Here is a 26,371-nt window from a genome sequence, read left to right as displayed (position 1 = left end):
TGATTTTATTTTTTAATAGTTAATGTTGACATATAAGTTACATGCCATAAAATTCACCCATTTTTAGGTGTGCAATTCCGTGAATTTTAGTATGTTTACAGAGCTGTATAAACAGCACCACAATCTAATTTTACATTTTCGGTACCTAAAAAGAAACCTTGTGCCCATTCCCACTCCTGGCCACAGGCAACTACCAGTTTACTCTCTGTCTCTGTACCTTTGCCTTTTCTGGACATTTCGTAAAAATGGAACGATACAGTCTGTGGTCTTTTGCATCTGGCTTCTTTCACTGAGCATCATGTGTTCAAGGTTCATCTGTGTTGTAGCATGCATCACTTTCTCTTTATTGCTGAATAATATTTCATTAAGGATCTGCTGCGTTTTATGTATGCATTCATCAGCTGATGGCCATTTGGGTTGTTTCCACTTTTTGGCTACTATGAATAATACTGCTGTGAACATTCATGTACAAAGTTTTGTGTCAACGAATGCTTTTATTTCTTTTGGGTATGGATGCCCAGGAGTGGAATTGCTGGGTCATGGGAGGCCTCTTTGTTGAACTTTTTTGAGAAACTGCCAAATGGAACCTGCACCATTTTACATTGCCACCAGCAGTGTGTGAGAGTTCTGATTTCTCCACGTCCTGGCCAACACCTGTGATAGTCTGTCATCCTTTTTATTATAGTGATCCTAGTAGGAATGAAGTGATCTCATCATGGTTTTGATTTTCATTCGCCTAACACTTGATGATGTTGAGCATCTTTTTGTGTGCTTATTGATCATTTGTATATCTTCTTTGAAGAGATGTATATTCAAATCCGTTGCCCATATATTAATTGGGTAATTTATCTTTTTTTATTGTTGAGTTATAAGAGTTCTTTCTATATTCCAGATACCAGTCCCTTTTGGATATATAGTTTGTAAATATTTCCTTCCATTTTGTGGGTTGTCTTTCACTTTCTTGATGGTATAGTTTTCTTTTCTTTTCTTTTTTAAGATTTTATTTATTTATTTGAGAGAGAGAGACAGAGATCGCAACCAAGATAGTGAGAGAGAGCATGAGTAGGGAGGAGAAGGAGAAGCAGGCTCCCTTACGCAGGGCTCGATCCCAGGACTCTGAGATCATGACCTGAGCCAAAGGCAGATGCTTAACTGCCTGAGCCACCCAGACGCCCCTTGATGGTCTAGTTTTCAACAAAAGTTTTAAATTGGTTGTAATCCAATTATCTATTTTTTCTTTGGTTACTTGTACTTTTGAGGTGTCATATCTAAGAAACCATTGCCCAACCCAACGTCATGAACTCCTGTGTTTTCTTCTAAAAGTGTTTCAGTTTTAGCCCTTATTTTAGAACTGTGATCTATTTTGAGTTGCTTGATGTGTATGGCGTGAGGTAGGAGTCCAACTTCATTCTTTTATGTGTGGATATCTAGTTGTCCCAGCACTATTTTTTGAAAAGACTATTCTTTCTCCATCTAGTGGTGTTAGCGTCCTTGTCGAAAAGCAGTTGACTGTAATGTAAGATTTTATTTCTGGACCATCAGCTCTATTCCACTGATCTCCAGGCCTGTCCATATGCTAGTATCACACTGTCTTGATTATTACAGGTTTGTAGTTTTGTTTTTTTCTTAAAGATTTTATTTATTTGACAGAGAGAGACACAGCAAAAGAGGGAACACAAGCAGGGGGAGTGGGAGAGGGAGAAGCAGGCTTCCCGCGGAGCAGGGAGCCCGATGCGGGGCTCGATCCCAGGACCCCAGGATCATGACCTGAGCTAAAGGCAGACGCTTAACGACTGAGCCACCCAGGCGCCCCCAGCTTTGTAGTTTTTAAAACAGGAAGTGTGAGTCTTCCAACTTTGTTCTCCTTGTTCAAGATTGTTTGGGCTATTGTTTGGTTGTTCCTCGTATGAGTGCTTATACTTCCTTATGAGCTTTAAGATCAGCTTGTCAACTTCCACCAAAAAAGCCAGCTGGGATTTTGATAGGCATTTACATTGAATTAATTTGGGGAGTATTGTCATTATTAAAGTCTTCTAGTCCACAAATATGGAACATTTTTCCATTTATTTAGATCTTCTTTAATTTATCTCAACAGTATTTTCTAGATTTCGGTGTACAGGTCTTGAAATTCTTTTATTAAGTGTATACCTGAGTATTTTATTCTTTTTGGTACTATTGTAAATAGAATCATTATTATTAACTCTAATAGTGTTTTAGGATTTTTTAATTTTTAGGATTTTAAAATTCCTTAGGATTTTTAAAAAGATTTATTTATTTATTTGGGTGGGGGAGGGGCAGGGGGAGAGGGAGAGACAGTCCCAAGCAGACTCTGTAATGAGTGCAGACCCCAATGCAGGGCTCAATCTCACCACCCTGAGATCTCAACCCGAGCTGAAACCAAGAGTCAGATGCCTAACTGATTGTGCCACCCAGGTGCCCCAATTCCTTAGGGTTTTTATGTGTAAGATTATGTCCTCTGCGGAAACAAACCATAAGAGACTCTTAATCATAGGAAACAAACTGAGGGTTGCTGGAGGGGAGGGGCGTGAGGGGATGGGGTAGCAGGGTGATGGACATTAAGGAGGGCACGTGATATAATGAGCACTGGGTAGTATATAAGACTGATGAATCACTGAACCCTATCTCTAAAACTAATAATACTCTATATGTTAATTAACTGAATTTAAAAAAACAAACAAAAAGATTATGTCTTCTGCAGATAGTTTTACTCCTTCCTTTCCAATGTGGATGCCTTTTGTTTCTCTCTCCAGCCTAACTGCCCTGTCTAGAATTTTCAGTACAATGTTAAGTAGAAGTGGATGTCCTTGTTTGTTCCTGATCCTAGGCGGAAACTTTCAGCCTTTCACTATTAAGTATGATGTTAGCTATGAGTCCCTCTTGTTTTAAAGCCCCAATTTTCTGGATCTCTTATCTTTCTTTTTCTTGGTTTACACCATCCAGTAGTTTCCTGGAAAAGAGTGCAATGGGGAGAATTGAGGGGATAAAATACTTGAAACTTTTAAAATCAGGAAATCTTTCTATTCTACTCTCATGCTTAATTGCTAATGGGCTAAATAAAGAATTGTAAGATAAAAGTCATTTTTACTCAGAATTTTGAAATTGGTTCATTGTTTCTAGTACCTGGCATTCCTGATGAGAAGCCTGATGCCATTCTGATACCGGATGACTTGTATGTGGCCTGTGTCTTTTCTCTGGAAGCTTATAGGATCTAACCTTTGTTGATGATATTTTGAAATTTCATGATGACGTGTCTTAGTGTGAATCTCTTTTTAGCCACTATGCTGGGAAATCAGTGGACCTTCTCAGTATGCAAACCTATGTCCTTTGGTTCTGGGAAGTTTTCTTGAATTATTTTTTTGATTATTTTCTTCCCTCCATTTTTCTCCATTTCTGAAATTCCTATAGTTTGGACGTTAGACTTCCTGAGTTGGTCCTCTAAGTTTCTTATTTCTCTTCTATTTTCTCTCTCTTTGCCCCTTTACCATTTAAAAAAATTTTTTTGGTTCCGCTCTGAGAAATTTCCTCAAATTTATATTCCAATTCTTCTATTGAGTTTCTTATTTCTGTCAAACTGTGTATTAATTCCAAGAATTCTGTTTTATTTTGTGAATATTCTATTTTGAGCATCCCTTTCTTATTTCATGGATGCAATATGTCCCTCTGAGGATATTATTCTGTGTAACTTCCTTCCTCCTGCAGAGCCTCTGTGTCCTCTCAATTCACTTTTCCTATGTGTGTGTAGGTATGTCTAGCTCACATGTTAGTTTTTCCACAAATGTTTGGGGATCCTTGGTTGTGTGCTCATGTTAAATGTGGGGCAGAAGACAAGATGGTTGGAGGTCCAGTGTGGTGATTGGGCTTTATTGGCTGATGCCTCACTGTAGGGTGATCTGACAGCAGACTTCTTGATATAGGTTCTTGCTTTCTAGGGATAGTCCAGAAATCTTCACCTAACCCTCATGCTCTCAGGATGAGTCTCTGTGCCTCTTCCAGGTATCCCACAGTCCAGAGGACCTATGTCTTACTCCCTCTCATGATTCAAGCTCTAATCTTCTGTTGGCGTGAGAGGGGGACATATTCTTGGCTGAAGAAAGGTAAAGAGGAGATCTAGGGGTCTTACTGCCTTTAAGCTGACTTTAAACAAATCCTCCTATTATTCCACTTCCAGAGATGCCTGGTATTGTCGCCAATTCCAGAGCCATTGGGTTTGCTGATGGAGACCTGGTGCATGTTTGCTCTCAGCGTCAGGACTTATATTCTGCTTTCTTGGCTTTGTGAAGTCAGTGTTACACAGCTGTCTCCTTTCCAGCTGCCAAACCTTTCTTGCTGCTGTCTTTTCCTCTGTTTGCTTTGTCCTTGTGGATTGGTGCCTTTGAAAAATAATTCTCACGTTGTTTTAGTGGAGTTTCAGGGGAGAAACAGAGGTTAATGCATTTACCCAGCCCACTATCTTTACCCACAATCTCTTGCACTTCTAATTGTTTGGTTCCCTGAGCCTCAGTGTCATCAGTGTATCGGTTATGTATTGCCTAACAAATACCCACAAACCTCACAGGCCTGCGACAAAAAGTGTTTATTTAGCATGAGGGTCTTCAGGGCTCAGCTGCTCCTGGCTGAGTCAGCTCAGTGACTACCGATCTTGAATGGGCTCACCCTTGTGTCTGGGGAAAGCCTAGTGTGGGCTGATCTAGGAGACCCTTGCCTAGGACAGCTGGGCGACTCAGCTTTGCTCCATGTGTCTTCCATTTTCAGCAGGCTAGTCCAGGAATGTTCTCATGGCAATGGCAAAGGGGCAAGAAAGCAAGGTAAAACTTGCAAGTGCTTTCTCAAGCCTCTGCTCACATCACGTTTGCTGTCATTGTTTGAAGTTAGTGGCATGGCCGAGTCCAGAGTAAAAGGAGAGGGTCACACACCCCGCTCAGAGTGGTGAAGGGTGCGGACACAGGGAGGGGTGAGGAACTGGGGCTATTTATGCAGCCTCTTTACCACGGGTGTCCAGGCCTGGCTCTGGAGCAGAGTGCCCCCACCCGTGAGTTTTCTTCTACTAAACCCAGAGTACGTTGCCTAAAGCAGGAACCTGGGGTCCTGCCACCCTGATCTGTATTCAGTTGACAGAGTCATTCCTTTGCTTACTACTTGGGAGCAATGCTCTCCATCTCTAAAACAGTCAGAAATGATCTCTCCGATAAAGAAATGTACTCCCCAGGCACAGGCTGGGGCCGTAGATCACAGGCAACTGATTTAATCTGCTTAATTATTTGATTCAATCAGAAGTTGGCTTAATTATTTTCTTGCTTCTCACCTCTTTTTAATCCATTCTGGAAACTGATTATGTCTTTAACACCAGCCCAGAGATAAGCGTTCCAATTGGGAAATGTAATTAGCCAAGGAAAATGAACATGGGTGTTGCCTTTTGTCAAAGCACCATTAAAACCCAACTCTGGTCAATACCAATGTAGTGTGAAGACAAAGAGCCCAGTTTGCACCTCTTGTGACTGAAGAGGGGAGTCCCGCAGGAGGTAAGGAATTAGGCATCTTGGGATCTTAGCAAAAGAGGCCCACTCATTCATTCATTCATTCATTCGGCATTTCTAGGCCAGTTCTGGGCTACTGCTAGAGATGCAAAGGTGAACTGGCCGTGTCCCTTGCCCCCCCAAGAGCGTAGGGGGAAGGGTCTGCACATGATTGTGATGTACAGAGTGCGGGGAACACAAAGGAAGGAGGCCCTGATTCTACCTCCGGAGCTTCCTGGAGCCGGTAACATTGAGCTGGGCCTGGAAGGCAGAGAAGAATAAAATGGCATATCCCAGGGAGAAGGTGCAGCGCGTGCAAGGGCGTGGCAGTGTGAGAGCCAGGCGCGCACACGGAGGCAGCTAGAGCAGGGCCTCCGAGGGCCTCCTGGGCCAAGCTCAGGCCTCTGAGAGCACAGGTGTGTGGTGTGGTTTGGGCCATTTCACTTTTCAGCTCCTCTCTCCCTGCTAGGAGTACTAGGATTCTCCTAAAGTGTTTGTTTTAATAGAAGTTGAAATATATGCCTTTTGCGGGAGACTCTGAATAATCTGGAACCTAAGGGATGGATTCAGGGCGATTGAGAACCACAGATGTGCATTCTAGAGCTCGAGAATAGGAGGGCAGGGGAAGGGAAGGTGTTCTGGACAGAAGGTCCAGCCTGGGCAAAGGCTCAGTGTTCTCGCACATCGAATTGAGTATGACTGCAGCATGAACTGAAACGTGGGTAATGAGCCACCCGGGTGGGCAGGACCGGGGCCACCCAGGGCCTTTTAGAGAGCAGTTGGAGGCCAGCGGCTTGGCCTGAGCGTCTACAGTGGGGGGACTGCAGACACGGGGGCCTTCCTAATGCTGCTTGGGCTGTAACTGCTGCTGCAGGCCCCCTCCTACGAGTCACTACTTTCTCAAGAGCTCTAAGTGCTCACATCAGTGGTCAATGGTTTGCTTGGACCTCTGCCCACGACTGAAGCGTGTCTGGAGTGTGGTGAGGTGGAGGGGTTCCCTGGCCAGGGAGGACCCTCTGCCACCAGGGCCGAGGAAAGGTTGAGCCACCACACCTGCACCTACCTGGTTCCTACATACCTTAACCCTCAGCCATCCTCACAGAGGAGAATTCAGCCGAGGGAGACCGTGAGCTAACAGCAGTTGCCAGGCCGCACCGCACTCGGAGGCACACACCCACTGTCTACCACCCCATCTGATCCACGCGCGCTCACGTGTGGAATGGAATGGTGACCGACGTGGGTGCAGTTGTCTGTCCTGCTTTGTCGTTTGATAGGACCTTGCAGCCTCTTTCCCTGCCTTCCCCAGGTGGGACCCTTCGCACCAGGGAGACAACTGGTGTAGGGAAAGAGCACCAACCCTGTAGCAGGAAGGCCATGATTCCAGCTTCCTTGCTATGTGACCTTGGACAAGTTGCTCAGCCTCTCTAAGCCTCAGCCTTGTCATCTGGCAATGGAGATAACATAGCCTCCTAAGCCGTGGAGCTGAATAAAACGCTCGGCGTAGTGCTTGGCATGCAGGGTGTCCCGGAGGGGGGGGGGGGGCGTCCCGGGGGGGAGAGCGTCCTGGGGGGGGGGCGCGCAGCAGGACCCAGCACAGACTGCTGCCTAGGGGACTAGCTGAGTGGCCTTGGGTGCCAGCGGCTAATCTGCATGAGCCTCAGTTTCCTCCTCAGTGAAATAGGGGTGACAGCACCCCTCACGTGTAAGGATCAAACAGGTGCATTGCTGTGTGTGAAAAGACTTTGGAAACGGATGCTTTTTGTGCTTGTTGTTTCTCCTCTGTCTCTCCAGAGAGCTTAGTCCAGGACGGGGAGGGTCCTTATTCTGTCAGGTGATTTGAGAGCTCCTTGGAGCCCCTAGCCAGGGCTGGCGAGCCGCAGTGGGAGAAGGTGAGAGCACGGGAAGGAGAGAAGGTGGAGAAGGTCTGGTCTGCACCCTCCCGAGAACCAGGCAGCAGGGCCCCTGACTCGAGGCCCTGGAGGCTGGGAGAGGGGCATTCCCCACCCCTTCCCCCAGGCTGTGGGAGAGGAGGCCCCCTCAGCAAACGGGACAGGTAATAACCAGGGTCCTGTTAAAGTTGGGGATGGGCAAATCCAGCTCATCACATCGCATATTGCTCAGGCCTTTCTCCTGTCTTCCTGTGGGTCTCAGCATCAGACCTGGGCTGGGAGTGCGGTACTGCTTCGGAGTGGGGTGCACGGGGAGCCTCAGCCACCCAGGCGGGCTTCCATCCTGAGCCTTGGGTCCCAGCCAGACTGGCTGGCAGAACTCTCAGCCACACGAGGTTCTCAGATCTTCAAAGGCAGGAGGCGTGTGTCCTGAGCACAGAGCCTGGCAGGAGAACACCAGAGCAGGAGAATGTGGGGGCTGTGCAGAGACATGATAAGGTTTTGATAACAGTGTCTCCCTGACAGGTCTGAAAAATCAGGAGGGCATCTTCTTGGCAGGGCTTGCAATTTCCTGCTAATGAGTTGTGAGAGGCTGGAACAAGTCATCAGAAGGCTGGGCTGACTCCTTACCAGGGGAGCTGCCAGGAGATGGAACCAGGCGCCAGCCACCACCACCCCTGGGTGGGGGGGGGCTCAGCTATGTGGGTATCATCTCTGTTGAGGGACAGAACTAAAACCTGGAGTGAGGTCAGGATCTGCTGGTGGACCTTGACCCCTTGCCTGGAGCTTCCCCAAGCCCCTGGCTGCATTTGTCCTGCCTCAGCAGGGTCTATGCCAAGTCCGCTCTCCTTCAGGCTCTCGGAGAGATGGAAGCCAGGAGCACCGGCAATGAATGGCACCTCTCTGGTACTGTCCTGCTTGCAAAGCAGCACTCATTTGTCATCTTATTGGACCTTCATGACAACCTGCATGAGAGAAACTGAGGCTCAGAGAGGCAAACTAACATGCCCAAGATCATTCCATTGAGTGGGTATATTTAAGGTATCACTAGCTGCTATAACAGATAAACCCAGAGAGCTCAATGGATTGAGACAAGAGACATTTATTTCTTGCTCATGTAAAGTCAAACTGATGGGAGGAGGAGGGGGCTCTGTTCCTCATGGCCACATAGGGACTCAAGGTGATGGAGGCTCCATCATCTTCAGATTGTGACTCCCAAGGTTACCTTGGCCTTGGAGCATCCCACAGGTTGATCAGGCTTCAAAGTAGTGTATGTACTTTATGTCCACATTCCATTGGCCAGAACTTGGTCATAGGGCCCCACCTAAATGCAAAGGGGTGGGACATACAGTTCCTGACCGGGCAGCAGTTTTCCCATGATGGCTCTGCCCCAACGAAGGGGGGTGGGATTGTTGCTGGGCCTAGGACAAAGTGTTTTCCTGGAACAGAGGTTGGGGACACTGGATCAGAGTTTGATGGGGGGTGGTCACTTAGAGGTCAACAAGTGCCGGATGTGGACTAAGACCTAGAAGAAGACACAGGATGTTCCTGACCCTGTGAGGAGCCTGGACTGCACACTGTCCCAGCCTTTCCCACGACCTCTTTGTGGCCCCTCAGTTAGCTTCTAGCCCACACAGCTGCTGCGGGCCTGCCCTGCTGACACACCTCCGTGGCTCCCCACGGCCCTCTCGACAGAGTCCAAGCCCTTTAGTCTGGCATTCACAGACCTTCACAGGAGGGCGCCAAGTTAGCTTGCAGCATCCCCCTCTCCTCACCCCCACACCTCCACATACGCTGTGCTCCTCCCTGACCAGCCTCTTCCTGTGGGGCCTTTGCACATGCTGTGTGCTCTGCCTGGGTGTCTTTCTTCCAGTTCCTCACCCTGCAGACTTCTGCTCATCCTTCCCGATCCAAATCAAAGGTTGTCTGTGAGGCCCCCTTCAGCAGTGAGCCGCTTAGCCGCTTTGACTGACAGTGTACTGTGTACCAGGCACTGTACGAAAGGCTTTATAGGAATTAACTTCACAGCCTGCCAAGCCTCCGAGATGAGCATCCCGTTTTATAGAGGAGGAGCCGAGTCTCTGAGAGAGACAAGAACCTGTGTGAGGTCACACAGCAGGTGAGTGGCAGACAGGTCCCAAAGCCAGGTATGTATGCTCACAGCTGAGACAACCACTGGCTAAACTCCTGCCTTTTATTAGCACCTGTCACAATACATCATTATTATTCATTTACTTAATAGTTTGCCTTGAGTGTGCTGTCTTTCTGAGAAATCAGCTGCAGACTTCCTGTGGGCAGAAGTCACAGCAGATCCATTCTGGAATCTGCCTCACCACTGTCCCCACCACTGCCTTGCCAAGGTCTGGGTGGCGATATTCTCTCAAGTCAATCCCTCGCCATCTGCTGAGAAGCAGAACCAGAAATTCCTCAAGTTATCGTCTGTCATAATCCCCTCCCTGCTTGCCTGTCAGTTTTTGAAAGTTAACCTGAAACCATTTGAAAATGATCTGAGAGGCATAGACCAGCCTTCTCTTTGCGTGATTACGTACGATGGCTGTTTAATGATTTCAGCTGTGCCTTCTGCGGTTTGACAAAAATGGATTACCGTATATTTCTGAAAACTGCGCCGCTGAAATCAGATTTTTTTCCATTTTCTCGGTCATCCTCACAAACCTTTGCTGAGAATGACAAATACTCGGGGCTTTAATTGTTCAGTCGCACGAGGGTGGTGCCTCCCGAGTTCCGAGAACTGCTCTCTTCAGGGAAAGCCTTGAAAGGCTCCTGGGGTTCGATCTTTAGGAAATTGAACTGTGTGTTTTCTCCGACGCAGGGAGAGCTGTCTTCTGGGCTTGGCATATTTGCTGCATTTGTGAATTGCTTTGGCCCCAAGATCCAAAACAGAGGCAGTTCTTACCCAGGAAGCATGCTCAGGGTTGTCATACCAGGCATGCGGAGTGGGTGGGTGTGGGCAAGTGGGGTGAGAGGCCTCTCCCTGCTCAGCCCACGCACAGACCTTCCACCTCCTGCTCCTCCTCCTGCCAGACTCTATGCCTCATCCAAGCTGCCCACACCTTCAAGGGGGGGTGTTATCAGTTCCCTTTGACAGATATAGACTCATGGCTCAGAGAGGTTAAGTAACTTGGTTATGGCCACACAGCTGGTAATATACAGAGCCAAGGCTTGAACATTTTGACCAGAAGCCTATGCTTTTTCCACTATTGCTACTGCTCTCTAAAAACATTAAATTTAATCAAATGAAAGGTGACTCACAGGCACCCCCTGCAGCCCATTTATATTTAAAGAAAAGAAAAAAAACTCACTGTACACCTACTAATCGGTCTCTCTAGCGATGTGCGTTATCTGACATTATCCCCATTTCACAGATGAGGATGTTGAGGCTCACGTGGGTGAAGTAGCTAACCAGAGGTCACACAACTAGGAATAGCCACGGTAAGGTTTGACTCTATGCCTGCCTGACTCCAAAATAATTTCCTTACCCCATCCTTTGTAGGAAATAAAAATCTGTCCCCCTCACCTCAGTTAGGTGGTTAGTGTAGATAAGTCTGGCTGGGGGAAGCCTGCATTCCTTTCTGTGTAAAATGTGTATAAGTATCTTTTCAGTTAAGGAGAGGGGGTGGTGTGACTTCTGTTAGATTCTAGAAGGAGCCTATGGACAAAAGAAAGGGAAGGTCCCTGGTCGGTGGAGTGAGGTGAATCGTTCCCCTCCTCTTCCCTGGTTGCTGAGTGAATCAGGTGGGCCCGTCAAAGGCTCGAGAGGGCGAGGACCACCTGGTCTGGCTTCTGGTCATGCTCTCTCTGACTCCTTCTCAGGTCTCCAGGTTAACTCAGTACACACTTACTCAGAACCTCCTGAGTGCCCAGCGTTATACTAGGCTCTTTGATGACTCCAAAGATGAATGTGGTCAGGATCTCTGCCATCTGGGGCTTTGGCCTGTCAGAGAGACAGACCAACATAGATCCTCCTGTGAATCAGCCTGGGCCAGGTGATTAGCAGTGGGACCCAAAATGGGCCAGGGAGGAAGCATCACCCCTAGAGGGGATCTGAGAAGGCTTCGTGGAGGAAGGAGGGCCAGGCTGGTCTGTGTGTCATGGCAGGGCTCCTGCAGAGGGAGGCACCCAACTCTCTATGCATGGTCAGTGCCTACACCCCAGGGGCATTGCCACAGCCCACAGGTGAGGAGGGGGCCTGGGAGTCTTGTGGCTGTGGGTACCTCCCCAGGATCCTCTCAGGCCCTCTGAGTCTAGCCAGGGTGGCACAGCAATAAAATGCAGTCTCCGTAGCAGACGGCCCGAGTTGAATCCTGATTCCACCTCGGGAAATGTTCGTGACCACTCGCAGCCTCAGTTTCCCCATCTGTGGAAAAAGGACATGAATTGTGCCGTCCTCATAGTGTTGTTGGAGGCTTAAAAGAGCTGCTGTCTGTGGGTACGCAGCAGCTCAGTGTCCATCTCCACACAGGCTGCCGGCTATTGGTTTGTCTCTGCCGAGGCTCCTGTGGCTGGCTGCGTGTCCAATATTTTGCACACGCTGTGTGATCGCTCACCCCCGGGATGGTTCTGCAAGGCAGAGTACAGATGAGGAAACTGAGGCAGCTAGTAAGTGTGGCTCCAAGCTCACCCCTTTCTTCTAGCCCATTCCCTGCAGCTCGGCCATCCCAGCAAGTGGCAGGACGCTGCCCTGGGGCGTAGCTCCGTACCAGGCTCTCCCGGCACAGCCTCTGCCATGTGTCTATTTCTTGGGGTGAATCGGACCTCTTTGATTTCCTTTCTTTTCCCCTTTCCAAAAATCATCATTCATCTTGTTATCAGAGCCACGCATCTGTGTCTCTTGGCTCTGGTCCACAGGCTGTGTTTGCCACGATCAATGCATAGCTCTGTGTGGCCACAATGTATATCCAAGATGGCATTGTGACCCTGCGCCCGTGGGCCTGGGAGGACAGCGGAAGGCTCCCCTGATGGGGCTGAGGTGAGGCACCTGGCTGACATTGCACTGCACTCGGGGTTAATTCTTCTTGTTCCTGGACTGGTGAACGGCTGCCCCCCAGCTTGGGGGCATCACCAGCGGTCCTCAGGTGGTCTCAGAGCATGGGCCCAGGTGCTCCCTGCCACTCTCCTGCCCACCCACAAGTGACGAGTGGGCCCTCGCCAACCGAGAGGGATAGCTCCCTGAATTACTCCACATGGGGTCCCTGCTGGGTCCCCCTCCCAGCCACTCTTCACACAGCAGCCAAAGGATCAGGTCCCTAAGCCGTCCAGGCCTCTCCCTGAGCCCCCAGGGCTGTGTAGCCCAGCCCCAGCCCCTCGCTCCCACCACTGTCCTTCTTCCTCCCTGCATGCGACCTCCTCTCTGCTCCACAGACGTGTGGAGACTCCCGCATGTCAGCCTGGCTTGCCCCCACCCCCTCTTTTGTCCGGTGCTTCCTTCAGGCCTCATCTCAAATGCCGCCCCTCTCCTGGCCTCGGATCCTGCTCTCTCTTCCTTTATCATGTGCATTACTTTGTACCTAGAGGTTGTCTGTGTGACACCTGCTTGGTGTCATTCTCCCCCACCAGACCTGCAGCTCTTTGAGGGTAGGAGCCGGGACTGTCCGCTCCCCGTCGTGCTTCAGCATCAGGCACGTCCTGAGCACTCAGAAATGTGGTTTGGGGTGAAGAAATAAATCTTGAGCGAGCGACTTCATTCCTTGAAGCCTCAATCTTCATGTGTAAAGGAGGGACAATAACAGAGTTGTCACGAGGTTTTAAAAAGCTGTGTGTGAAACCTATAGCATGGCGCCTGGCACGAAGCCAGGGCTCGGCCGGTGCTCGCTGCGGTTATTTCTGTTAACCTCTGATGAGGAAGGGGTTGGTGGTTGGCGTTGAGGAGAACTCCACATTCCACAAGCAAACCTTTGTGGAGTGCCAGCCCTTGGCCAAAACCTCAGGGTGTCATGGGGTTGGTCTCTGTCCCCCAGCGCCTCACACCACACAGAAACAGCCTCTGGCAAGGGGCGCTGGCTGTCAGGGAGGCTTCCTCACCTGGGAACAAGGCAGTGGGAGGATGGCATCCATTCCTTCTTTCGGCAAATCCCAGAGATGCCTTGCCTCTGAAGGGCCTGTTCCAGCTTAGATGAACCAGGCTTACATTCAGCCCCCGAAGACACTCTGCCCGCCATGGACTTGAGAAAAGGACACAGAAGACACAGATTACCATACTGAAAGTTGAAAGAAACTCTTTTATTAAAAGAGTTCAGAGGAGGAAGACCCCAGGTCCAGGTGGGGAAATCAGGGATGTCTTCATGGAAGCAGCAACATTTTCTCCAGGACTTAGAGTAGCCATTGGATTGGGAGATATGTAGAGACATTTGGGATAAAAGGAGGGCATTCCAAGCAGAGGTAACAGCTTGAGTAATGAGGCTGGAAGCCGAGAAAAAGGGGGCCAGAGAATCAGTAGTCTAGCTGGAGTGTGGAGAACATAAAAAGACTAGTAAGAAATAAGGCTGGAAGGGTGTTGTATCAGTCAGCCTCTTCCAAAATAACGCTGTGGAACAAATTATTCCGCAACGAGTGGCCGACAACAATGAGCATTTATTTCTTACTCGTGTGGTTGCAGATAGGCTGGGCTTTATTTTATTTTATCTAGGCTGTGCTCAGCTGAGTCCAGTCTGCTCCACCTATCTCTCACCGTTCTTGGACCAGTGGCTGTTTGAGATTCGTTCTTTTCACGGTGAAAGGCGGGAGCACGGGAGGACAAGCCCAACCACACAGGCTTAGTTCAAACTTTCATTCCAGTCACGTCCACCAATCCCATGGGCAAGTCTCACAGCCAAGCCCAAAATCAAGGGCACATTTGAATTCCCCACCCACCATGAAGCCAAAGAAGATTACACGGACACGACCAAGGTTGATGGGCCGGAGATGTTTGCTTCTCCCATGGAGGTAGAGGGAGGGTACTGAGCAATCCTCTAACTTGCAGGTAAAAGCCAGGTAGACGCCAGTGTATGGAGGGACTCAGGAGCTGCCAGGGCTGCAGCTGGACTTTAATATCTCTTGGGGTGAGCAGCAGAAGACTCTGGCTTTTCTTTTCCTCGCAGTGAGGCAAGAAATGTGTTTAGAATGCCACAAAGCCTGCCCAGCTCCATCGTACCTTCCTGAGGGCTCATGTCTCCTGCCTGCCTGGCTTGAAAGCCATGCTATTCTTTCCTGCAGGGCTAAGGAGGCCAAGGATCTGCAAGGGATCCTAGCTTTGCCAGCCCCATTGTGGCTTCCTCTGCTGGAACTGAGCCTTATGATAACAGGCCCATGCACTGAACACCTAAGATGTGGTGTGCTAGGTATATCAAATTCTCTTGTATTGAATGCCTGCTGAATGCTCTTTGTATACATTTGTCTGAATTGGCTACACCTTTCTAAAAAGAACTTATCCCATTTTTATGAGCTCAGGTTGGTTGCCCAAGAACACACAGCTAGGAAGGGACTAAGCTAGGATTAGAACCAAGCCTCTAAGATCCCATGGTCTGGAAGGTGGTGCCTGGCTACAGCTCTGCCCTGAGCTGCTGAGCCACTGTGTGACTTTGGAGACACCACTGTAGCGCCCTGGACTCCAATTCCTCCATCTGCCTTTTCTTCTCTCAGAGATGTTCTGAGATAAAAAGCAGTTCCAAATTGGATCCCTGGGACTGTCAGAAGGAGTTTTTCTTTTTTTTTTTTTTTAAAGATTTTATTTATTGATTTGACAGAGAGAGAGAGAGAGAGAGAGAGACCACGAGAGAGGGAACACAAGCAGGGGGAGTGGGAGAGGGAGAAGCAGGCTTCCCGCCGAGCAGGGAGCCCGTTGCGGGGCTCGATCTTGGACCCTGGGATCATGACCTGAGCCGAAGGCAGACGCTTAACGACTGAGCCACCCAGGCACCCCAACAGAAGTTTTAAAATACATGTTTCCTGGGGCTCCTGGGTGGCTCAGCGTTAAGCATCTGCCTTCGGCTCAGGTCATGATCCCAGGGTCCAAGATCGAGCCCCGCAACGGGCTCCCTGCTCGGCGGGAAGCCTGCTTCTCCCTCTCCCACTCCCCCTGCTTGTGTTCCCTCTCTTGCTGTCTCTGTCAAATAAATAAATAAAATCTTTAAAAAAAAAATAAAATAAAATACATGTTTCCTGATCAGACAGCACCCTGAGCTCTGACTTAAAAACAAACAAATACCACATTAACGTTTTTGAAACACACCCTGTTTTCCCATGAGGAGCCCTGTCCAGCAGACCGCTTCAGCGAACCGGGCCTGGTCGTGGGGCACACTGAGCCCCCCTCAGCCGCCGGCCACAGCAAACATTCTGCAGCCTCTGTGGCAGCGAAGCATGGCATCTGTCTGGGAAGGCGGGAGGCCGTGCCGTCTGCGGCAACCCATTTTGTCCCGGCCGCGGTGTTTTCCTTGGACAGCTGGCCACTGCTGCGGAGAGTGTTTTGTCCGAGGCCAAGACGCCTTGTCAAGTGTCCGCGGATCTCTAAGAAAACACCGTCCGTGTTTCCACGAGCCGTTCATTCCTTCAGCAGCCCTCTGTTCTCACCTTCCCTGTGCCTGGCCCAGGGGTGGATCCAGGCCACTGGGAAGAGTCAGGTGCAGCCACTGCCCCTGGGGTTCACAGGCGCGTATGGTGTGGTGGGGGCATTGCTGTGACCAAGGCACCTGCGGTGGAGCCGGGCAGCCCGGCCCAGGAGGGAGAAGTCAGGTCTGCTGGGTGGCTCAGGAATTCTTGAGAGAAGACTCAACACTCAAGCTCAGGCCAGGACAAAGTAGCCAACTCAGAAAAGGATGGTATCCCAGGCCTAGGGACCCATGTCAGCAGTCACCCCAGGGCATTTGGGGAGCTTCTGGTGAGATCATGTGGATGGAGCCTCACCCACACAGAGAACAGCAGAGCATGGCAGAGGCTGCCAAGGCCTGGACCACAGGCACCCTGCACACGGTGCCCCGGGGACTTTGAATGTGATCGGGGCACTGAGGCCTTGATAAAGGGCAGGAGCATCATCGGATCTGACCATCTTTTATCGATTCACCTCTAGTAAGAACATTCTGTCGAGTGCCAGGAAAAATTCCTAAAAAATATCTTTAGTCCTTCCAGAGGCTCCAGGAAACCTTTGCCTGGAAATACACATCCTCCGGACACGACTTGATGTGATCAGGAAATAGCCGTCCTGGGAAGATTTAAGAAAAATGTTATTACTGGAGGGGAAAAACCCCGCCCCGGACCTGACAAGAGTGCAGAGGTCCTGATCCCTGAAAGGATTTCTTGTGGCCAGACAACCTCGCCAGACAAGACGATGTGGTTTTAAACAATGCCCTTTGGAGTGGTGGGGATATCACTTTAATCATCCTAGAAACCCACATGACAGAACATTCCAATTGCTACTCCTGCATAACAAATTACTCCAAAACTTAGTGGCTTAAAACAATTATTATGCTCAGAGATTCAGTGGGTCAGGAATTCAGAAAGGGCACAATGGGGACAGCTTTACCGCCCTCAGCTGGAAAGGCTTGAAGGGGAACTTGACAGCTGGAGCCATCTGGAAGCTTCTTAATTCACATGTGTGGAATTGTTGCTGGCTGTTGGCGGGGAGCTCAGAAGGGACTGCCGGTCAGGAAACATACACGTGGCCTCTCCCTGTGTTCTCTCCTTATGGGCTACCTTGCGCTTCCTCACAGTATGGTGGCTGGTTCTAAGTGCCAGCGTTCTAAGAGACAGGAAGTGGAAACTGTTTCTTAAGGTCTGGGTCTAGAAACTCCCTTCTGGTTTATTCTGTTGTTCCCAGTAGTCACAAAGGTCCACCCAGATTCAAGGAGAGGAATGGTGGGAGGAGTCCCTCTCCTGGGGTGGGGTACACTGTGGTGCCCTGTTTGGAAATAAGACCTGCCACACAGCCATACTGGTTTCTTTGGAAGCTGAGAAAGAAACACTTGTGTTGTTTCTTTACAGAGTAAGAAAATTCTCTGAGGATTATGTCATCAAATTAAATGCACCCGTTAGAGCATGGCTCTGGGGATACTGCAGTAATAGGCTATGCTTTGGGTGATTTTTTTTTCCTTCTGAATGTTCTTCCTGCAGTTTATGTTCCCCAGCCTGACTGCTTTCTCCTTGCTAATATAACATCCCATAAAAACCTCACTGTCATTAGTACAGCAGAGTCAGGAGAGGGGGTACAAACCTCAGTCCAGCAGAGCAGGGCTCCTGCCCAGGCAGCCCCAGGGGGAGGAGGTGACAGGAGCGGAGGTCTAGTTCCTTGTAGAAACTGACCCAGGCATGACAAACAGCTTCACACAGGATGATGGTGCACACACACTTAGCCACTCTGGCTGATCTGGTCTCAGCCTGGTGGCAGGGTCTCCCCTGTCTACTGGCACCAGCCCCTGAAATAGATAGATAGCCTGCCCTGGGTGTGGTCCCCACAGATGCCTGCTTGGTGGGCTCAGTCTGTTCAACCCAACACGTTTACCTTTAACACTTCTGGGTACCAGACAGTAGCCAGGCGCTGAAAAATGTGAATGAGCCACAGCCCACTCCAAACTCCAAACCTCCCCACCCAGGGTGAGGGTCCATTTATTCTCGAATGCTGGAAAGTGTTCTAGGCGGTGGAGGACAGCAGTGGAAAAAACAGGGCTCTCCCCCCAGAAGCCCGTGCTCCCTTAGGAGAAGATAGTAATGGGGAAACATCCACATGTAACAGCCCTGGGATGAAGGTGCCAAGGAGAATAAAGAAGTGAGGGAGAAGTGATGGGGGTGCTGTTCTGGCAGAGTGATGGAACTGCCAAGGCCTAACACGGAGCAGGCTTGGAGGGCTCCACGAGCAGCAGGAGCAGAAGGAGAGAAGTGGGAGGGGGAGCAGGGGACGAGGCCGAGAGGAAGCCAGGGCCAGATCACAGGGCCTCCGGGTCCGATGGGAGCCATGGGAGGATTTTGAGAAGAGGAGTAGCATGCTAGGACTGGCATTTTCTTTCTTTCTTTTTTTTTTTTTTTAAGATTTTATTTATTTATTTGTGAGAGAGAGAATGAGAGAGAGAGCACACGAGAGGGGGGAGGGTCAGAAGGAGAAGCAGACTCCCTGCCGAGCAGGGAGCCTGATGCGGGACTCGATCCAGGGACTCCAGGATCATGACCTGAGCCGAAGGCAGTTGCCTAACCAACTGAGCCACCCAGGCGCCCAGGACTGGCATTTTCAAAGGGTCCTTCTGGCTGCCGTGTTGAGGACAGATAGGTGGAGGTGTGGGGGGTGGGGAGCACAAGGGGGGAAGCCCAGGGGCCAGTTAGGAAACTCTTGGAATAAATCCAAGAGAGAAGAAGGTGGCTGGACCAAGATGGGAGCACAGAGGAGGTGAGAAGTGCGTGGAGTCTGGAAATCTTGTGAAGTGAGCCACCAGGATTCGCCGCGGGATGGGATGTGGGGAAGAGCAATGCAGAGTCAAGGGCTGGGGCACAGCTTTTGGAAGGAGGGGCTTGGCGTTAACCACTGTGGTTGGGGAACGGATTTGGAGGAACGGGTTAAAGGTGAGCCGCGTGTGACCTCCCAGTGGTGATAGGAGTGGAGGCTACTGGATAGGGGAAGTTGGGGTTCGAGGACAGGTCCTGGGAGTGGACATCTGGGAGCCCTCAGCATGCGGGTGGTACTGAATCACTGAGGGAATGAGGGAGGGCAGGGAAGAGAAAAGGCCCAACAACGGAGCCCGTCCGTAGAGGTCTGGAGAAGAGGAGGGACCCACAGAGGGGACTGGGCAGGCCCAGTCACAGGGTTATAAGGAAAGGCTAGAGGAAGAGTGGCATCCTGAAAGCCAAGGTCAGCTGAGAGCAAGCGCGATGCCAGGGAGAGTATGTGTGGCCGTCCGAGATGGACCAGCCTGCTCCCAGCCCTTCCCCTGCCCACTTTCACTGGGAGCTGTTGCTGGAGCCTGGAGACCAGTCTGACGCAGACCAGAGCCCTGCTCTTACGGAGGGACAGACTGACAATTCCTCTGTGGTGTGAGGAGAGGGGAGCAGCCCTTGTTCTGGAGATGGGGGTGCACAGAACAGGGGCCTGGGTGAGGGCCTGGAGGAGCTGGTGGAGATTTCTCAGGAGAGGAAGGTCAGGGAGGCAGAACCTCATGTAGGCCACAGGGTGGTGATCTCAGTGGCTTCCTGGGCAGGGAGACACCAGGTGGGCTCTAGATGGCCCAGGAGAAGGTGGGATGGGGGAGGCAGGTGCTGGCAGTCTGCGAAGAGTCACGGAAGTCGGGGCTATAACGAGGCCCCAGGGGATGGCGAGTGGCCCACGTGGGCTGAGGGCTCTGGCCTTTGGGGCTGCTTGGGGATAAGGTGCAGAAGAGGAGCAGAGAGGCAGTGGGGACCCTTGACCTGAAGGAGCTCACGGTTAGTTAGAAGTTGAACCAAGCCCCACAGTGCAGGCAGGGCAGGAGTGGTAGGCACATGATTTGGGAGCTCCCTCAGCAAGAGGGGTTAGATGGGTGGAATCAGGGAAGGCTGCCAGGGGGAGGCAGACCTTTGAGAACATGGGGGCTTTGAGTATGCCCAGACGCACAGAACAGCTTTCTTGGCAGAGGAGAGCGCACATGCAAAGGTATGGAGGCAGGAGGGTGCAGCACGGCACGTGTCCAGGAAGCATAGCTTGATGGGAGATGAGATTAGCCAGGTCCTTTAGCACAGACCCAGAAGCTTCACCCCTCCCTCCCCTATTGCACAGGCACTCGAAAGCCATTGCAGCTTCTGAGCTGAGGAGGGACACAACTGGATCTGGTTTCAGGAAGACAGGTCAGGTGACAGTGTTCAGGGTGAATTTGAGGGGAAGGGCAGGGGTCCAGGAGGTAAGAGGACCTTTTGAGAGGCTAGGTGCACACCCAGATTAGGGGTGTTAATGGCCTCAGCAGCAGACACAGGTGGGACCCATGTGACACTTTTAAGTTGGGCCAAAGGTTTTGTAAGCTGCAGTCTCATGCCACACTGGCCTGGGAGGGGCCAGAGATGCAAGAGATGCAGAGATGCAAGAGATGCAAGAGCACTCCAAGGCCTGGGTGACCCCAGAAGACTTTGTGGAGGGGCTGCCCAGGGCCAGTTGGGGGCAAGGAGGGCCGCGCAGTTGGGTTAAGCTCACAGGTACCCAGCACTGCGCCAGCTCTTTTCCGTCCATCGCCCCATTTAGGCCTCCCTGTGGCCTTATGAAGTAGGTCCCACTGTCATCCCCATTTTGAAGACGAGGAACATGAGACTCAGAAAGGTACAGTGACTTACCTTGGCACACAGCTAGTATGTGATGGAACCAGAATTTGAACCCACGTCTCCTTGAAAGGGCCAGTGTTTCAAGATAAGCTACAGGACCCCAGGAATAAGAACAGTGAACTGATTGATCAAGCACTTATTCTGTGCCAGGCACAAACAGGTGTCTTTGTCAGAAAGGCCAGGCACACATGTGATGCATCTCTCCCAGCTCAGGAACCTGCAGTGGCTCCCCAGTACCTGACCCAGTGGTCTTCCCTCACTTAACAGAAGAGAACTTTGACACTGAGAGTAGATGTGTTGCTGGCCCAAGCTGGGGTTTGAACCCAGGGCTGTGTTCTTTTAGCTCGCCTCACGGCCTCCTGCCTAGCAGGCAGGGGCGGGTCGGTCCTTTGTGAACAGCAAGGGTTCAGAGCTGGAGGTGGGAGAGTGAGCCAACCTGGAGCCTGCCTCAGGGACAAGCCCAGGGGAGCTTCCAAGCCGGCTGCCTGACTTTTTGTCCCCCTTTGGCTCTGTGCATAGAAATCCTGTGCCTGTTCACTGAATAGGTGCGTGTGTTTCCCCCCATCTCCCCCCGGGGAGCCGCCCCAGGCCGGCTGCAGGTACAGATAGAGTTGAATTCAGGATTGGGCCTCCCCTCTTGCCCAGGCTGGCCGCTGGGTAACCTCTGGCCTAGAATGAAAGGCTTTCCAATAAGTGCCTAGCTGGCCCGCAGCCTGGCTGCACAATAGGTGTGGGCCGGGGTGAGAGATCATCCGAGGGAAGATGCAGGAACCTGAGAGCAGGGTGGAGCCTTGCCAATAAATCCCTCAGTGAGCTGCCTTCTCAGCTGGTGCCTCCGGAGCACTTGGGCAGGAGAACCGGTCACCAGGAGCCCTGGCTGCCTCCCTGGCCCAGCCTAGGCCCTCGGGCCTCCGGGCTCAGGCTCAGCCCAGGGAAGGAGGGCCCGTGGAGTGAAAACACCAGGCAGCCCAGGGCAGGATTCGGAAATCAGATACTCTGGGCCGCGTCGCCCTTGGCCTTGAGCTTCTCTTCAAGCCTTCACATGTCACAGTGGCCTCCTGCCCCGTTGGGGGGTGGGGCACGGTTAGCAATCAGATCCGACTGTTTTCACAGGGAAACAAGAGAACTTGGATTCTTCTCCTCCTTTGGTCTAGTCCTAGGCATGTCCCAACCCTTCTCTGGGGGTCCTCTATGAAATTTAGGGGCAGGGTAGTGGGATCTTAAAAATCCCTTCAGGCCCTTAAAAAATCAGGTGTGAGGCCCTGTGGCATAAGCTTCGGAGCCAAGAGGATGGACACGAGGCAGGCACTTCTCAGCAACCGTGGCATCTGGGGTAAATCAGTGCTTTCATGCCTCACTACCTCTCTACCTCACGGTAAAGCGTTCCCGCGAGCCGTGTTTGGCCTTTGGCACCCGCAGGGGAAGCAGCCACCACAAACCAGGAAAGATCAACCTTGTTTGGCTTTGGGTGTTTTCCTACCAATCCTTCAGCATAGGAGGGGTTGACATTCTGGAAATTCACTTCCACCCCAATACTGAAACCAACCTGGGATGCCTGACTCTGGATCGGGAAGCTCCTGCTTCTTGAAGTGGATTCTGAAACCTCCAGCCTGATCCTTCTCCCAATTTCTCCTGATCTCCCTCCCATCCTCTTCTAGGCCATGCCCTTTATAAGACCTTGCCCGGCCTAGAGAGGTGGTGGTTTGAGTTTCAGGAGTCTCTGCCTGCAAAGTCAACACAAGCGAGCAGTTAGGGAAGCACTGATTAAGGAGATTAGATGCTACCTCTGAATGCAGGTGTGCCCGCAAAGCCCATGCTCATGCTTCAGACTCTAGAGAGGCTCAGCCCGCTGGGGGAAGGTGGAGCCTGTGGTTCTCACTGCTTTTTGAGCCTCTGCAAGGACACTGAAGGAACAATCAGTCGAAGAATCAGTCCTCTTAAGCTAAATGCTGGTCTCTAAAGGAGATTGCTCCTACTTGTAGTTTTAAGGAGTTGCTGGGAGGGAGCTACCTTTTCCAGGAAGCCCTCCTGATGACCCAGGCACATCTCTTTCTCCCTCCTTTCCGTCTTCACAGTACTCTGCACTCAGGCTCTGATTGTGCCACATGGGGAGGCCTTCCTCATCACTCTCCTGTCCAGTCCGTGGTGTGGAAAGCTGTGATATTTTACACCATTATCTCAGCCTTTACTCCCAGGACAAGAGTCTAAGGCCCGGTGGCAGGGGCCTGGTCTCATAGCTCGTGCTTTCTGTACTCACTGTCCTAGAGCGGCCACAAAATCTTTGCTTTGTGCATTTGTGTGGTTTCTTTGCCCAAACTTTTTTTTTTCAAATGGAAATACATTTCTGGTTATAAAAATAATCCATGAGCTGAAGAAATCAAAAAGCACCTGTAATCCCAGCACTTGGAGATAACCATTGATCACATCCTGCCAGACTTAGTTCTGCAAAAGCTCATCCACATTTGGCATACAACAAAGAAATTATACTGTGCTTCTTTCCTTTTTTTTGCAACCTACATTTTTTAACTTAACAGATCCCATGGATATTTCCCCAGTAAACACAGGTCTACCTCACCTGCAGGGAGGGCTGCATCGTGTCCTATTTTATATTTAAGCCACAATTTATATAACTAATCCCCTATTGTTGGAGTTTTTTTCCCCATCTTTTCTCCATTGTATCTGGTACTGCAATAAATACCTTCCTGGATAAATATTTGTGAGCATCTTTTTTTTTTTTTTTTTTTTTTTTGGTCTTAGAATAAAATGAAGAATGAAATTGAAAAGTCAGAGGACTGGCATGTTTGTTAAGATAGAGTAAACCCAATACCGATTCGCCCTCTCCCCCGTGTCACAGAAAAGTGGTGGGTGCCTGGCTGGTACTGATGGTTGACTTTCGGGTGGATATGTGTGGACCCTGAAGGTCTAGGAAGCGGTTCGGCCTGTGAACTCGGTTTCCCAGCCTGCTGCCCACTGCCCACTGCCCAGGAAGCAGCCTAGGGTGGGCGGGAGGGGGGATGCTTGCTCCTGGACTCCCCCCTTTTGAATACTGGTGGAGTCTCCCTGGATCGTGCTTGGGCCAGCCTTGGCCTTGGAGCTTGCCCAGGCACTTAGAAGGGGCCGGGGAATGAGGGCTTATGTGGCTGAGGATGGAAAGGATAGGAACAAACCTGGGTCATGCCTTCGATCTCTGTGCCTACAGGAGGTCTCAGTGGGGCAACCATCATTGACTCCCTTGACACCCTTTACCTCATGGAGCTGCAGGAAGAGTTCCAGGAGGCCAAGACCTGGGTTGAAGAGAACTTCCACCTGAACGTGGTGAGTCAGAGACCCTTGGAGTGTTAGAGCCAAAAGGGCCCTGGAAGGTCAGTGGCCAGCTCCACCCTATCACTTCGAAGACCCAGAGACCCTGGCCCCAAGCCACCCAGCAGAGCAGTGCTGGAAATGGGGCTCCATGCACTCTCTACTTTGTCCTCTCCTAAGACCAGCCTCAAGGTGGGGGATCCCTCCAGCCCTGGCCAGCCCATGAGTATTTACCAGCCTCTTCTCCTCCGGAAGGGAAGACAGCCAACGACCCCTCCTTCCCCTCCCTGCGGTGCCAGGCACCCAGGAAGTCCCTTCTAGGGCTGAATCTGTAGAACAGAACAGTGGCAACCGAAGGGGCTTATCTGCTCAGAGCTGCTCTGACCCGGAGCCCCCACCCCACCCTCTGCTGCCCTCAGGAGATAAGTGAGAGGATTGGGAGCCATTTGGACGGCCGCGGCAATGACACTGCCTAATTCACAGGCTTGTTGTGAGGTGAACTACCGCGGAGGGTTATATATAACAAGCATCATAACACAATCAAGTCTGATCTGGATGTAGAGTGGTATCCTCCTCCTCATCATCATCATTACCATTATTCTGAGGCATGTTATGCCTTCTGGTAGTCTGTGTGAGGAAGCTTACAATCCTTCCTGAATGGGAGAAAGGCCGAGGTGGGAGAAGGAAGGGGTATCTTCACAGGCCCACCTTGCCTCTGTGCATATGGTGGAGAGAGAATGGGCATCAGGCAGCTACCTAGGGTGCCAGGTGCTGGCAGGTCCGGGGAGCCTGGGGACATTCAAGCAAGCTGGGGCAGGTTAGGGAAGGTCCTCGGAAGAAAGCAAGATAGGGTCACATCCCCTCTCTGAGCCTTGGCTTTCTCACCTGGAAAATGGGAATGGTGACCTCGCTGAGCACGGGGAGGCTAAAAGAGGGAATGGCTTTGCAGTTTTCTGTTTCACGAGGCTCTCCCACGTGAAGGGATGGTCACTGCGTGTTGTTAGCAGTAAAAGGCTGTGATGTGGGGAGCGCTGGGCACAGGGGAGGTCAGAGCGGGCACCTTTAGGAAGCCACACGGGGACACCGGGCGGGTATCTCAGCTGTACCCCTCAGCGCCTCAGAGCCACCCTGCTCCTGGTAGAACCTCGGGCAGAGAAAAGCTAAATCTCTTGCCTGACGTCCCAAAGCCAAGTAAGAGGCTGAGGTGGGATTTTAACCTAGAGCTGGTCCTTGGCATGATGCCCCAACACCCCGGATTTGCAGTCCAGACCCAAGAAAGAAAGCACGGATTAAGGCAACTGTGGACATGCCCTGCAGGCCGCAGACCTGAGGCTGAAGGTTGCTGCTTGCCTGCAGGTGTCTGCCTGGCACCCTTGCCTCTCAGCCTCGGCTTTGTCCCCTCTGCCCCAGAACCTCCTCAGAGAACCTTCCCCTGTCTTCCCCCTGTCTTCCCCCTGTCTCCCCTCCCTCCTGCTAAGCCGGGAAGTTCCCGAAGGAAGGGGAGGCGGCTGGACTAAAGAATTTGCCTCCCCTCAGGCTAAGCTTCAGCCCCAGCTCCCCCACCAAGTTCTTGAGCGGCCTGGAGAGCAGCCAGGCACAACTTTGCTCCGAGGGCCTCCGGCAAGGGCTGGGGAAGGAAGCCAAACCCAGCGTTTATTTCTAATGCTGTCAACGTGCTGCAGGGGCCTGCCAAGCAGGTGCTGATCCCTCTCAACTTTTGCTCTGAAAACCACCGCCCAGCTTAGCCCGGCCTGCCAGGCAAGGCGCCGGAGCTCAGCATGAGAGTGGCCAGGCCAACGGGGTGGGGGGGGGGGGCGAGGCTGGGGCCGGAGTGACCTGTCTCAAGGGCCTGGCTGTCCCTGGGAGCCCTGCAGGCGGCTCACAAATGTTCTCCCCCACCCCGGTTCCCCCTCCCCCACACTCCTCTTTCCTGCGGCCCTGCAGAGTGGAGAAGCATCCTTGTTTGAGGTGAACATCCGGTACATCGGAGGACTCCTCTCAGCCTTCTACCTGACGGGAGAAGAGGTAAGTTGGCCCTTTGAGGCCCCTGGACCCTCCAGGTGTGAGAAGACTTCGGAGAACATCCAATCCCACTCCCTCATTTCACCAGTGAGGAAACAGGGACGCAAGGGGATTTGCCCAGGGCTACCCAGGTCCCCCCAACGTCCGCGGTGCCACCTGCTGACTCTTCCTCACCTTCTGGCTGATGCTTCCCTTCTGCTGCCCAGGTGAGCCCCACGGGCTCCCACGTGGGTAGTAAATTCTCTAAGGAGCACGGCTAGTCTCTTCACACCATCCACGCAGCTCCCCACACAGCACCCAGCAGGCTCTGGGCTCAGCTCGGGCTTGTAGAGCTGCTGGACTGGTTTTTGCAGGTGTTGGTTTTCAGGATAG

The 26,371-nt window shown here is 51.4% G+C and overlaps 1 protein-coding gene across 2 annotated transcripts in view; it reads left to right on the top strand.

The window, feature by feature from the left end:
• Nucleotides 1-26,371, top strand: part of MAN1C1 (mannosidase alpha class 1C member 1) — a 136,953-nt gene that overhangs the window by 81,178 nt on the left and 29,404 nt on the right. For both annotated transcript variants that reach the window (XM_032390955.1, XM_032390965.1), the window contains exons 3-4: nucleotides 23,877-23,992; nucleotides 25,922-26,002. In XM_032390955.1, the coding sequence (XP_032246846.1) occupies nucleotides 23,877-23,992; nucleotides 25,922-26,002 (197 nt within the window). The remainder of the gene's footprint in view (nucleotides 1-23,876; nucleotides 23,993-25,921; nucleotides 26,003-26,371) is intronic.

Source organism: Phoca vitulina, unplaced genomic scaffold, assembly GCF_004348235.1.
Source record: "Phoca vitulina isolate PV1807 unplaced genomic scaffold, GSC_HSeal_1.0 scaffold2, whole genome shotgun sequence".
NCBI lineage: Eukaryota > Metazoa > Chordata > Mammalia > Carnivora > Phocidae > Phoca > Phoca vitulina.
This window is presented reverse-complemented; position numbering and strand designations above follow the sequence as displayed.